Source organism: Nipponia nippon, unplaced genomic scaffold (genome assembly GCF_047370975.1).
Source record: "Nipponia nippon isolate SJK-2023a ecotype South Korea unplaced genomic scaffold, ASM4737097v1 scaffold_4, whole genome shotgun sequence".
Taxonomy (NCBI): Eukaryota; Metazoa; Chordata; class Aves; order Pelecaniformes; family Threskiornithidae; genus Nipponia; species Nipponia nippon.
Window position 1 is genome coordinate 126,288,886 of NW_028262358.1, and position 14,634 is coordinate 126,303,519.

Here is a 14,634-nt window from a genome sequence, read left to right on the forward strand (position 1 = left end):
GTATTGCAGATACGTGAAAACAAACGTAACCGTAAAACATACTCGCTTAAATCTTTGCAGTGGAGAGCGAAGAGCGCTAACGGTCGTGCGCCGTTGTCATCACTCACGTTCTAGAGAGAACAAACTTAGGGAAAGTAAACTGGAATGATGAGGGGAGCAGAGAGCCTGTTTGAGGAGAAAGGACTGAAATATTGGCCTTTATCTACAGATACGCAGTAGAGAGATTCTTACTACTTTGTATAAAGACACTGAGGAGACAAGTGTAAATACGCAGGGGTAGAAGAGCAATGCAGAATCAAGCAGAACGGTGGCACAAACCTTTAAAAGGCTATAAATGACACACGAATGAAGTATGAAACTTAGACTAAGGGGTGGCAGGTGCTGAGTTCTGGAAGAACCTTACCGTTTTTTCTGAGGGAGCTCGGTAGGCTTTGGGGCGATGGCGTACGATGCCCTAGCCTGCAGCGGCCGGGGATGAGCTCCCCGTCTGAGTCACGAGGATTGGAACAGACCTACAGTAGGTGGGCCAGGCATCAAGGGATCACACGCGTCGTCTGGTATTTCTCTCAAGTGAGGGAGAGGAGGGATTTCTCCAAAGCTACAACTATTTCTCTAAGACTACAACCCTTGAATTCTTAAATATGTGGGCTAAGTGTTCCCCCTATCTCAGCTGTGCTTTTCTCCTCCTCTGTTGCAGATCCCTGTGTCCAGAATCTCCCCGATGCCATTTCCTGCGAGCCAGGTCTCTCCCAGGGCACGTTTCCCACTCTCACTCACCAGTCCAGGAAGAACAGGGGCCAGAACTTTGGCAGACATCAAGGCAAAAGCCCAGCAAGCCAAGGCTCAGAGGGCAGCGGCCGCTGCCGCCGCCGCCGCCGCCGCCGCCGCCTCGACAGGGGGGGCTGTCCCAGGGCCTGGACCGGGCGGCGGCGGGGGCCCACCAGGCGGCGGAGGAGAGAAGAGTAACGCAGCAACGAGCGGAACCACCGAAACTGGAATTCGAGGAAACGCACTGGAACTGGCAGGAACTGGAAGCAGGGGAGGTTCGAGAAGGTTTCTTCCCCATTGTCCAGGGACCCACACCCAAATGGAGGCCCAGGCCGCGGACCAGGCACCACCTCGCAGTCCTTCTAGAGCACAACTACAGCAAACTTCCACACTGCAATCCAGAGCCCCAGCCAGCAATACAGGCACCAGCTCCTCCTCCTCCACGGTAGCGGCATTAGAGAAAATCAACAGAATAAAGCAGAGCCCCCCCGGTATGACTGTAAATCAGGTTTCAGGCTCCCCGTACGCTGGCAGCAGTGACAAACAAGAGAAAGCACCTTCTGCTCCGGCAGGTCCGAGCCAGGCCTGCGGGGCGTCAGCTGTCAGGGATGGAGCAGTCCGCGTCACGCCATCCGCAGCAGATGCCAACACAAATGTAACTAAGGTAGCACCTACCGCCTTAGGAGGGACCAGCTTAGATGTTTCTAAAAGCAAATCTCCTTCCCCTCCGACGTCTTCACTCGCATCCCCCAGCTCGGAAGCCCAGGCTGGGGGTGCGGTCGCGCCCTCTAACACTTCCTCCGTAGCGCCTAGCCTTAAAACTCATGCAAGTTCGAGCTCAAGCGGGGCCCTCCCAAAGCCAAGCTCCAGTATTCCTGCTAACAACCCTTTGGTCACCCAGCTTCTTCAAGGCAAGAACGTCCCTCTGGAGCAAATCCTGCCGAAGCCTCTCACCAAAGCAGAGATGAAAACTGTCCCGTTAGCTGCTCACGAAGCAAAAGGGGCAGCAGCGGCAGCAGCCGGTGCTACAAGTGTAGCAGGGAACGGCTCTGGAGCCGAGGGTGGTGAAAGACAATCGAGTTTACCCACACAACAGCTTGGGAAGATCTTTTGCCAGAACAGGCCTCTGCCTCACATTCCAAGGTCCTTTCCGCTCCCCTCGGGAAAGGACCCCAGTCTTGACCAGCACCAGTGCCACGAGGCGCTCAGCAAAACGACGCAAGAGCAGATCCTGCAGACTCTTATCAAGAGGGTCCAGAGGCAGAATTTGTTGCCAGTCCTTCAGCCTTCGCAACTGAACCTCACTCACTCAGGTTTCCAGTTAGAAAACAGCTCCACCAGCCAGAGATTTATGCTGGGTTTCATGGGCAGAAGGACGTCCAAGCCTGCTATGTCTGGTCATTACCTGCTCAACATCTCCACCTATGGTCGTGGTTCAGAGAGTTTGAGGAGAGGCTTCTCCTTGAACCCTGAAAACCGCTTGTGTCTGAACAGTCCTGCTGATGCTCCAAAATCAGAATTCGGGGAATGCGAGGAGATGGCTGGCCACGGCAGCAGCAGCGATGAAGGAGATGCAGATGATGAGAGTACTGGTGATGAACGTGAACATATCAGTGTAAAAGAGGAGCCCCAGGCTGCCCAGGTTTCTGGTCAGTGTGGAAAAGAACAGGCATCACACGGCATAAATTCATCGGATTACAGCACCCTTGCTAAAAAGGGTGTGAAGACAGAAGCAGCCACGTCTCAGCAAGCAGCAGTCAACAAGGAGAACGTTCAGGCATTTGACGGAACTACGCTCGCGCGAGATTTTATTCAGGCCGCGCAAGAGCAAATGGCACATGCGATGAGGGGGAAAATGCACGGCAATCCGGAGCTCTTCAGTACTTCTGTACCGTCCTTGGACTCTGCGCAGCAGCAGCCTCCGCTGCTTTCTCCTTCGCACCCTCCAAAGCTACCTGGAAATGCTGCAGCACAGCTCATTGGGCCCAGTTACAGCGGCACAATTAACGTCTCCACCTCCCCGGACGTGAACCAAGGGTCTCTTATGAGCGGGCTGTCTGAATGCAATCAGCTGTCCAGCAGCATGGGGAACGTCATGTCCTTTTCTGTGACTGTAACCACCATCCCCACCAGCCAGGCTATGAACTCTGGCAGCCACACGCAGCCCATCCCCGTGCAAGCGTTCGCTGAAGACAGCAGCATGGAGGATTCCCCTTCCAAATGTTACTGCAGGTTGAAAGCCATGATCATGTGCAAGGGCTGCGGCGCCTTCTGCCATGATGACTGCATCGGCCCCTCTAAGCTCTGTGTCTCCTGCCTCGTCGTGCGGTAACCGGGACGGGAGGTGGGGAAGAGGATGGCTTGGTTTTGGTTTTGCTTTCGGAAGTACGTTGGGAAGAAACAGGAAATTTACTGCCTTGCACAAGAGACGCATTACTGAATCAGGAATACAGAGTAGAGTTCTTCTTTCATTAAAGAAAGAGCACCTTCTTGTACAGTGAGTCCTAACTGAGCTCAACTACGTGAATTGTGACAAGAGTTTGCACTTAAGGAATTATGTAAATATGTCACATTATTTTGTTTAAAAATATTTTTTCAATCTTTTAGGAGATAGTGTTTGACTTGTACTGCAGTTTCATTAACCCCAGCCTGCTATCCAGCATGTTTGCTGAGCTCTGCTCTAGACGGGGGAACGAGCCCCCGGCAAAACCTAAGCCTGTCGGTCTTCTCTGGACAAAGAGGAGAACTGGATAATCACGAAACTAACCGTTCGTACGGCTGATCACGGAGCACCGAAGCGGGAGCCCCTGGCTGGGCTCGCTTCGTGGCTTTAAATTTTTGTTCCATTTTTTTCGGAATTGGAAGGCGTTAACGTTGTACCGGCCTTTCAAGCCATTGCCTTTCACTCGTGACCTGGCTGTTCCCAGAAGGCATACTGGGTTGTGCAATATTGGCTGGTGTTTTTGATTTGCATATCCTCTCCTCTTCAAGGAGTCAGTTGCGGTAACCTTGTTTTAAGGAAAGTAGTGTCTCGATTTGCTACTGGTAAATACTGAAAAAGGCAACTGTACTAACCATAGGATTCAAGAAGTTAAATCACTAAAACAACTCAGTAACTGTGATTATCCGTAACCCCAGGAACCGTTTAAAGCAGAGATCACAAGTTTGTGCTGAACTGCCTTTCCTTCCGGACTGTCAGGACTCGGCAGAAACCTGCTTTGCGTTAGGCATCTTGAGCGAGCCGGAAGGCGCCATCCCCCAGCCGCGAACCATCGGCCGTGACGGCACCTGATGCAAGCGGAGTGCACTAAGCGTCACCCTCGGTCCTGCTGTTTTCTAGGAAGCTTACTGTGCTCATTCAAACCTCCGCGATAGTCAGACTTCTCTAATTTCTATAGAAGTTTTATATTTAGCTAAGTATAGGGAAAGGAAAACGCGTGTCTCGCTGGCCCTCCCCGTTAGCCCGCTGCGGGTGTCTCTTTCTGTTTTAAAATACCAAATCAGGCTTGACTTCGCTTGGATTTTGCCCAGTTGAGGTCCGGGGTTGCGTTGGGGCTGGGGAAGGCTGGCGGGGGCCGGGGAAGGGGGTGGCACCGCAGCCCTCGCGCCTGGCCGTGGGACACAGCTGGTGCCGCTCATCCTCGCTTTCGGTGTTCACGAATCCAATATTCACTTTTGATTAATGGAAATTAAAGCAGTTACGAAATGGTACTCTGCTCTCAACGAGGCGAATTGACGACAGGCTGGCTAACGAAGCACACGCCAATCTGCATTTTGATGTATCGCAACATGTCCGCATCGCATCGAAGATCTGTATGTTATTCCGAAACAAAGCACGTCGGGTTCGCTCATCGCGTCCAGTCCCGTGTCGTCGCTGTTCGGGGCGGGTGGGGGGCCATTCTGCATCGTGGTCAGGTAACAGATCTATGTATCTTTTTGACGGGAAAGCACTGAATTCACTTTTAATCCAAAGGCCTTTTTAAGATGAAGCAATACTAACAAAACAGGTGGGACAGCTGGTTTGGGAGCTGGGGTCCTCGGCCTTTCTTTCTTCTCTCCATTTGCCTCTACTGCTGCTCTCCCCTTGCGCCTCTCCCTCGCCGGGGAACCTGGCACGCTGTTGGTGAAGATCAGAAATAACTGCCCGTGAAGCAGTGTGTTTCTCCAAGGAGCGGGTGGCGATTTCTTTGGTCATGATAAAGAAAAGAGAGTTGCAGACTTAACCACGTCGTAACAGCAACATTTCCTTCCCTGCCGGGCAGAGCGGGGCGTCCTCCGAGGCAGGGTTAGTGCGCGGGAGCTGGCAAGAGCTGCAGCGTGTCTTGGTCTCCAATTTGCTCATCTTAAATTTATCAGGGAGCAGTGACCCCCACTTTCTAATTACGCATCGCTGCTTAGACGTCCAGCGGCAAAGAGGATTTAGGGGTTAGAAATAAAGTCCATTTTTTAAATCTAAAACTGAAATCTCAAAAAAATTACACAAAATTACTCTTGTGCGCATACTGCACGCGCGTTGGCGGTGGTTGTAGCCCGAGAAACGCCCGGTGGCGCGTGCGTGGTCCCGCTGCCACCCGCCTGCGCGCACGGGCGGAGGAGCAGGCCAGCAAGCGTGGGTTGGCTTCTCCCAGTACCTCCCCAGACGCCGTAATGGGGATAATCCCGTTCCCTGGGCTGCCTTGCGCGGCGGCACCGGTCCGGGCAGTAGCCCATCACTGCCTGCTTCCACCTCTTGTTCGGCAAGAGGAATTTCTGCTGGTTTTTTAATCTCGGGACGCGGCGTAAAATGGTTTCAAGCCGTGTGCCCTGGGGAGTTGAGTACCGAGAGCAGGGTCTGTCTGTTCCTTAGTAACTCGGGCCTTGTCTAGACACGAAAGAAGTCACGGCAGTGTAGTCCTCAGACAGACACACTCATTCCTGTCTAAGACGCGGCTCCCAGTATAATCCAATTTAAAAATTGTTGCTAGTTCCAAACTAAACTGAAAAAGTCATTCTTGGCTCAAATCGGAGCAAAGGGGTTTTGCTGGCGTAATTGGATCAGTTCTGTTCGCACCTTGACTTTGAGCGGTGCGGTTCTCTAGGCTGACAAGGCTGCTTAAGACGGGGAAGGAGATGATGGGGGAGCAGCGGGCTGCGACCCGCCGGCTTGCTCTTGGCGCTCCCAGGCTTTTCGGCCTGGGGCAGCTGTAGCTTGGAAAGGCTGCTTCGTGCTCCCCTCGGCATTTTCTGGAACGGCCACCGACCCCGGCCGTGCTTCCAGCTTGTTCCTCCCCCTGAACTTCACGAGCGTCCTCTCTCATGCGCGGGTTCGGTTTGCTGTGCCACGTTCGCCTCTTGCGAGCCCGCTCTGGGGGCACGGGGCGGCCGCTTCCCGAGCAGCCCTGCAGGAGGGAGACGAGCCGGGATTGACCGAGCCGGGATGTGCGGGGACCACGAGGTCTCCGTGGCTCCAGGCTTGTATTGGACGGCGTAGGCATCTTGTGTGGTGGCTTGGAAGTTTACAACTCTGTTCAGTGCCTTAGTTCTATTTTAACAGATCAGCACTTTTCTTGGCTACTTTTTATTCTATTTCTTTTTAAGAAAATAAATTCTTTTAACTGCATGTCTTTGATTTTAACATATGCTACGAGCTACTAGGTGCAACTTGATGGAGCAATCTCCACAGGTTTGCAAGAGGGCATTAAGTAGTTAGGAAATCATTAGAAATAACGGCGCTGGGCGTGCTAATCGCTGTAGGTACAGGTCGACATAAAACCTTGAACGCTTTGCATGTTTTACGGTGCTGGCTGTTGCGCAGTGTGTTTTAGAAGGGGGAAACCCTGCAGCCTGTGCAGGAGCGTTCCCTGCGCGGGCTCAGCCTCCCCCGGCCGCCTCCGCTCCTCCCATCGCCTGGCCTTCCCGCTGTTCCTGCCAGCAAGATAATAAACCTGCCTTCACGCTGGATCTCCGGATAAAAGGGATGTCGTGACATAGTTTAAAGCATTAGACTTTGGTTCCCCGGGTATTAAATTAATAGCGCTGTAGTAAATGCTGTCATCAAAAAATTGAGATAAAATGTTTTCAAAGCCTGATGCCAACCTATGTTTGTGGCAGTAAAAGCAACTCGAGTAAGAAAAGATACTCGGATTTAAATTCTCCCTCTCGGTCCTGCAGCGTGAGACCTAGAAATGCAGACTGATGAAGAGTTTAACTTGCCAGCGCAAGAACCCCCGTACAAGCTGTTGCAGTGGTGGCGCACAGGCAGCTACGAACGAGGTCGGGTTTTGAGACAGATGGGTGGCAGAGGGAGGGAATTTTGTGTGAAATGTTAATGTCCCTTCTTAAATCAAAAGGAAAGACCGAGACGCTTAGCGGTTACGCTGGTCAGCGGAGTCGCGTCTTCTTTATGGTAGTAAGAGCTGATGGGGCAGCAAGTTCCCGGTCAAGTCGTTACCAGCCAGGAGGGATCCTCGGGTCGTTACCTCTGACCGGTGCCGTTCGCGCTGCGACAGAGGCGGCAAAGGCCGTCCCGGGGCCGGCTCCTGCCTGGCGCGCGCGCGGCGGGGGTGTCGTAGTTGGCGCGGGACTCGGGCGTCTCTCCTGCGGGCGGGCTCGGTCTGATGGCTCGCTTGAACCGGTGGGCGCTGGGGGCCAGCAGCAGGGTGAGCACCGGCCCTGCCCGGGCGTCCTCTGCCTCCTCTGGAGGCGGTCGGTCTTGGGCACTGCGTGGCCACGCTCACGCGGCGGTGGCGAGAGGCGGTGGAAGCGCGTGGCCCGTGGCAGGGCTGGTGGCAGACCGCGCTTGTGCCATCTGGAAGCACCGTCTGGAAGCACCGCAGCGTGGAGAAAAGAAACGGGCTGGGTTTTTTCCACGGAAAGGCCGGCAGTTGTCTGCATTGGCGCTGTCTCACCAGGGACGCCGGAGGCCCTGCGGAAACTGGGTTACTCGGGAGTTTTGCTTCGGCCGGGCTGTTGGAAAGCCAGCCCCGGCCGTTAGCGCCCGGCGCCGCCGCAGTGGCTCCGCTGGGCTCGGGCGCTAGCGGAGGCGGGAGCTGACCCGGCTGGCGCTGCTCTGCACCTCCAGGGTCCCGGGGCTGGGGGCGAGGGCCCCGCAGACGCCGGTGCCGCGCAGGGAGAGCAGCCGGGCGTTTGCCAGGATGATGATGATATCCAGAATTTTCTTTGTTACCTAGGTCGGTTTTTTTTAATGCTATACATTTGATATAACTGAAGATCAATTTTAAGAGCTTACAGTAATATATTTTAAGTAATATATATTTTAGTATCTGTAAAAAAAATTGACAAAGGATGATTTATGAACTAGATAAACAGGGTATTGGGAGCACGCAGTTTCTCAGCAAGGCCAAGGATAGTTTTACTAGCAGGAGAACTGAAAAGATTCAGTTTTTTTCCATTAATGCAATAAAAATGGGAATTCTTAAAACAAAGAAATCCAATACTGTTTACCACGTGCTTTTCTTCTTTTGACAACAGGCCTGTAAACGCAGTTGAGAAGATACTAAACCTTTGTCTGTCTTTTGCCTTTTTAAAAGGGACTTAAATTGGAATAGAGGGTATGTACAGAAAAATCAAGCTGACACCATTTTAAAATGTATTTTTACACAAATAATATAGAAAAATCATATTTTACATAAGAATTTTAAGTATTTGAAATATGTATATATATACTGTATGTACTTCATATATTCTTTATTTTACATTTTCAATGTATTAAAAAGTCTTTGAGCTGGTTGGATTTGAGCATGGAATAATGTTGAAAAACAAAGGAAAAGAGGGAGAGAGGGTGTGAGTGCTGCAGCGGCGGCAGCGGAGCAGAGGAACCAGAAGTTCAGGAGCGAATGAATTTGGAAGAGCTCAGCAGTTTTAGGTAGAGCATAGAGAACATTTTCCAGTCCCGTGTCCTGTTTGTGTTTCCGTTAATCTTCATCCATTTTGCCTCATAAGCACCCAGAGCACTCTCTGGTGAGAAGACAAGAAGTTGAGGTGGATCTTCTAGACACGCAACGCTACCTTCACAGCCAAAGAGACACGCTGGTACAGAAGCTACTCAACCAAAACAGCATCGGAAGCTCCTCAGTTTTGCTGTGCCACTGAAATTTTAATAAATAGCTCGGGTTCTTGCGTGAGCATCTTCTGGGGCTTCTGGGGAATTCAGACGATACACCAGAAGCCCAGTGATTGCAAGGAAACACTATCAAAGCAGATTTTTTTTTTTTACTTTGTAGGAATTTTGGTGAAAATCTCACTGTAGAGGATGATACGTCTTCGCAGGTGTTAGAAATGGAGGGAATTCTCATCAGGAATGGGATCCTAGAGGTGCTCTTCTTGCGCCGCAATTGCCTGGTGCCCACCCGGAGCGAAGAGCAGCTGCCGAGCGGGGCAGCTCAGGGGGTCGCGGCGGCTGGGGAGGGAGGCCGAGGTACGCGGCGCTGCGTATCGGTTTCCCTTGCCTCCTGGTAAGGCTTCGTGGAACCGTTCGTTAGCGTAAACCGCAAATACCGCGTGTTCTGTGTCGGAAGGCCTAGGAGGGGGGCAGCCCCCGCCGTTGCTGGCCCCAGGTCTGCAATCCAAATCTCCACTGGGAGAAAGGTGGAAACGGCCCCCGGGGCAGGAGGCACGGCCGCTTGCCTCATCCCCTGTTCCGTGATGCCCGTTGCGGTTAGAGGGAGCTCAGATAACATTCACACTATTCCACTTGCTCCAGCAAGCAACTGCAGGAATCCTGTAAATAAACTGGAGGTGTTTACAGCAGTTCTCTGTCGCTGGGACTTACAGGGAAGGAAACGGAATGCGGGAAAAGAAGGAGCATTAACAAGTTTTTAAAGTACAAATCCGAAAGCTGAAAAGGCAGGCAACTAATCTTTTTATCCTGCTTCAACTATTAGTGGGATCTCTTGAAAAAACAAAACGTGGCACCCAGTACTTGGTCAGACCTTGCCACGGGCACGCCGAGCGGGGCTTTTGCGCCGTGGGAGGGTCCCGCCGTTGGGGTGCGTCCGCACGCGGAGCCGGGGGCTGCGCGCACAGGTAGGTGTGTACACACGGCTGTGTTTTAGCTACGTGTGCGTGGTAAGACCAGCTTCATCTCGGTCTTCTGGTGACGTTACGCCTTGCGAAGTTACCGCAGACCTGAGACAGAATTACAGCTTTTGTATTTGTTTTCGTATTTAAGATATATGGGTTAGACAAAATATATAATAGCAATGTGTTTTGATCTGCTGCACTTTTTAAAAAAAAAACATTCCTTATTCCCCTGGTACTGCTGCATCTCCCATTCCTTCCTATCCCAGTTTAAAACATAAACCCCATTGGTCTCCTGTACCTTTCAGTTAAGACTTCTCAGATGCTGCATTATAGATTTTCTATTGGAAAAGCTGGGCCGAGCGTAACTTCTGGAGGCCAGGCCCAGTGCCACGGCCAGCGCCAGGAACGGGAACCAACCGGCAAGGCGGGCGCGGGGACGAAGGCGGCGCAGCTCCCGCAGCGTTCTGCAGGACTGCTCCCAGCCGACGCGCTTCTACCCATACGTCGGCGCGGGTGCTCTTAGCCCGCCTGTAGCTGGGACGGGACAGGCGTTACCTCGAACCTCAGGGACAGAGGGTTCAGTAACCATTTTTCTCTCTGGTGTCTAGGGGTGTACCCAGGGTACACCCACAAACGGCCGGCGGCGCTGGATTTACAGCGCCGGCCGTTGCCGTAAATCTGCTGTGCGATTGTAAGCCCATGCCCCATCGCAGGCCCTTGGCAAAGTCAAATTTAAATCAGAACTGTGGCGAGGTTTGGATGGAAGAAAAGCGACTGCAGTTCAGGAGCGTAACTTCTAGGCATTTAAAAACCACGCGGGCCAGTTCCAGCAAAGGAGCAATACATCAGGGACAAACGCGGTCCATCGTGCTGCAGCTATGCATTTTGGCAAAGGTGGTTTTGTCAACACGTTTTTCACTCATTTTGCTGTATAAGATTCCACCTTAGCTTCTCACCAGCATTAGGAGGGATCTGGGGAGTGCTAGAAACAGCCGGTTTCTAACCTGTCACTTGAAGATCTGCGTGCCCTTAGGAGGTGGCACTTTGACAAGCAAAAGCCTGCCCTGTGGCTCCTGTCCTATTGCCGATCCTGTTCCTCTTCCTCTCACTTATTTTTGTCATGTAAAACTACCTGCTTTATAAATGAATGTAAAATACAGTAGTTCTTCAGCACATGGACAAATGTGTATTTTATCTTAATGTTTCATTTTATGTTAAATAAAAAGCATATGATTTTATGGTCGTTAGTACTGCTCATGTTGATTTTTCAATGATTACCTTTTGTCTTTCAAGGGCCCCTGATAAACGACAGCGAGCTACGTTTTTCTGGCTTTATAAGCTGTGGGCAGCCGTAAAATTTTTTTCTACACACTTCAAGGGGAAAGCTTTGGTTTAATACTAAGCCGTAATAAACGCCGCGGTTCCCTCAGGCCTCACTTCTTGGGGTCCCAAAACACTTCACGGGCATTGAACTGTAGATTTGGGAAAAAGAAAGAAAGCGGAAGAAACCTCAAGCGATTGCAGCTTGGTTTCTCTTAAAAGGAGGGATTCGGGGAAACAGATCGTGACCAACCTCCCCGCTGTCTGCCGGGTACGCTTCGAGGGCGCTCAGCCGCTGCAGTAAAGTCAGCAGGACCGAGGCGCCTGGGCGCGGGTCGGAAGCCCGGGGTTTCTTTTCACTGCGTATATTAAAAGTATCAACAATCTCTATTCCAAGCAGGGAGAGGTGCTGTGAAGGAGCCTCCTACCGCGAGTAATCGCATCGAGAGTGTGAAGAGCGAACAGAAGATGGAGGAGGAAAGATCTGTGAAGAAATCTGTGTCCTGCAGAGCAAAGAGCGAATGCAAGGCCCCCAGCTGAGTTTGAGCTTGCAGCCGTTAGCAAAAAAGCTCCCAAATTCTGCCGCCTCATACAGCCACATAAAGAGGAAAAGACAGTGATTCAAGATAGTCTTCAGGCACGGCCCAAAAAACGCCCCGAGCAAAACTAACACTTTCCTCTGCGCTCACCGAGGCTGCTGTTGTACGCGGCACTGCCAAAAAACGCCCCGAGCAAAACTAACACTTTCCTCTGCGCTCACCGAGGCTGCTGTTGTACGCGGCACTGCGATTTTGAACGCGCCGACCCAAAACGCTGTAGTTGAGGTTACATGTTTTTTTTGTTTATCAAGAGAGCTCTGGCAGCCTGTGCAGCGCAGTTCTGGCTGTGCTTCAGAATAAGAGAAAATGCCATCGGTCACGTGCAAGGCTCTGCAAGTTTTGACGTACAGACCGACTGGACACGCTAATAAATGGGGTAGAAAGCAACACAATCCTGCCCAAGGTATGCGCAGACTGCTTCAGTGTCTTGCGTTGATAAACTGTTTCACATCAGATAAAATAAGGTGTATCTTTGGTAATAAAAATGATACAAGAAACTTATGTGGGAAATCAGTAATAAAACTTGAGAAGATGAAGATAAATAAAGTAAATGTAAAGTAAAAGAACTGGTTCAAAGAGGCTTAAGAGGTCCTGAAAGGGGGAACTCAGTTTGGATGGAGAAGTCTGCTGGAACTCCCCGAGGGTCAGCCTGGACACGCATCTTTTTAAGATGATTTCTTCAACGGTGATACTCGCGCCAAAAGTTGAGAGTATCCCAGCAAGATTAACTGGTGACACAAACTTGGGACGTATGTGCATACAGACGAAACTGGGAAACTCAACTCGAGACGGAGCTGGTAAGTGAAATTCAGCCGTACCCTGGTGTCACAAGGTGTTGAGGGACAAACGACACAGGCTTCTGCTCCAGGAGTGGGCGGACAGCAACTGGAAGGCGGATGAGAAGGCCCTGGGTGTAGTGAGTCACACCCCGTGACTACAAGCTGTCGGTCTGATCTAGCCATGGGAAGGAGCAGCCATGAAAGTCCGGTCCGTGCACTGCCAGTCGCGATGAAGCCGGTGTGAACTGCGCGAGGTAGGAAGATGCTCCGGGGGGTTCACCCACCTGCAGGCAAGACAAACGGATTCAAACTGGAACGAGTGTGCGGAAAGACGACTTCTAAACAATCGGGAAGGGAGAGGCTCTGACGTGGTAAGAAGCCCAAAAGTTTAAGTTAAAAGGTAAGAGGCGATCTGTCACCAGGACCAACGTTAAGGGGGGAAGCCAGCTGTTCCGCACTGGTACCGGAACAAGCGGGTAGGCATTAGCTGTGGATAAACTTTGTTTAGAAATCAGAAGAAAGTGGCTACTCGGCCAAATGTAAACCAGAAGAGAACAGACGGAGTTACAGGGACGGTATGTCTCTAAGTGTTGGGCTTCATGTTCTAGGAAGCCCTTGACAGTCCCATTTTCCTAAATAAGACTTAATTTTTTTTTTCAGATGTCAACAGGAATGGCCAGCTAATGTCCTTGAATAAAACACTTCATTTTAGAGCTCAGTAATTTTTATGAGTACTTTAAATTATTCCTTTCATTGTCACATCTGTGTTAGAAGTCCTTGGCACTGCTTTTTTCATCTATTGCGTTCTCTTCGTTATTCACATTATTACTGGTCCATCTCAGTCCCACCAGTCACGTGTTGTAGATGTGAATAATGTCTCCTGTGCACTCGCGCTCTATTCCTCATCTTAAGGGTTCCTACACACCTCTCCGTTGCTGAAATGCAGTGTTTCTGAAGCGTTGTGCAACCAAAAGCTCTTGTATTATCCCTCTCTGGGCAGCCTGTCGAAGGACTGGTCCTCCCCAACCAGGACACAGACAACTGTTTTTAATTTCTGCCAACACCGTCAGTTCCTCATGGACAGATAATGCAGCTTACCTGTAATTCCTTCTTGCAGGAGGCACTCCCCATCCTGGAGGGGCTGCGCTGGTGCGAGCATGTAATGGGCAGGCAGTGATGTCCTAACGGTCCCTCTGGAGCAAGGAGAATCATGGAGTCACAGGATGGTTTGGGTGGGCAGGGACCTCCAAAGGCCACCCAGTCCCACCCCTGCCATGGGCAGGGACATCTTCACCCAGACCAGGGTGCTCAGAGCCCCGTCCAACCTGGCCTTGAGTGTGTCCAGGGATGGGCCATCTCCCACCGCTCTGGGCAACCTGGGCCAGGGCCTCACCGCCCTCAGCACAAACAATTTCTTCCTTCTGTCCAGTCTGAATCTCCCCTCTTTCCGTTTAAAACCATTCCCCCTTGTCCTGTCGCCGCAGGCCCCGCTAAAAAGCCTGTCCCCACCTTTCTTGTCGGCCCCCGTTAAGCACGGAGAGGCCGCAATCAGCTCTGCCCGCAGCCTCCTCCTCTCCAGGCTGAACCCCCCCAGCTCTCTCAGCCTTTCTCCCCAGCAGAGCTGCTCCAGCCTCTGACCATTTTGGTGGCCTCCTCCGGCCCCGCTCCAACAGCTCCATCTCCTTCCCGTGCTGAGGACCCCCGAGCTGGAGGCAGGGCTCCAGGGGGGTCTCCCCAGAGCGGGGCAGAGGGGCAGAATCCCCTCCCTCGCCCCGCTGCCCACGCTGCGGGGGATGCAGCCCAGGAGACGCTTGGCTTTCTGGGCCGCCGGCGCACATTGCCGGCTCGTGGCCAGCTTTCCATCCCCCGGCACCCCCAAGTCCTTCTCGGCAGGGCTGCTCTCCATCCCTCCGTCCCCCAGCCTGTGCTGATACCGGGGGTTGCCCCGACCCCGGTGCAGGACCTTGCCCTTGGCCTCGTTGAGCCCATGAGGTTCACACGGGCCCACCTCTCCAGCCTGCCCAGGTCCCTCTGGATGCCATCCCGTCCCTCAGGCGTGTCGACCGCACCCCTCAGCTTGGTGTCATCACTGAACTTTATTTTAGTCTTCTCTTTTTTAATTCATGTAACTAATTCATTGTTATATC

The 14,634-nt window shown here is 52.0% G+C and overlaps 1 protein-coding gene across 10 annotated transcripts in view; it reads left to right on the forward strand.

Moving 5' to 3' along the window:
* The window catches only part of ASXL2 (ASXL transcriptional regulator 2), a 134,353-nt gene extending 120,764 nt beyond the window's left edge, over positions 1-13,589 (forward strand). For 4 of the 10 annotated variants that reach the window (XM_087776253.1, XM_087776251.1, XM_087776252.1 and 1 more), the window contains one exon: positions 698-11,027. In XM_087776253.1, coding sequence (XP_087632379.1) covers positions 698-3,100 — 2,403 coding nt within the window. In that variant the 3' untranslated portion in view covers positions 3,101-11,027. Of the gene's footprint in view, positions 1-697; positions 11,028-11,082; positions 11,381-11,506 lie in introns of those variants that run through there. The other 6 variants (XR_015708589.1, XR_015708590.1, XR_015708588.1 and 3 more) reach the window with 6 other exon arrangements.
* The last annotated feature ends 1,045 nt before the right edge of the window (positions 13,590-14,634 follow it).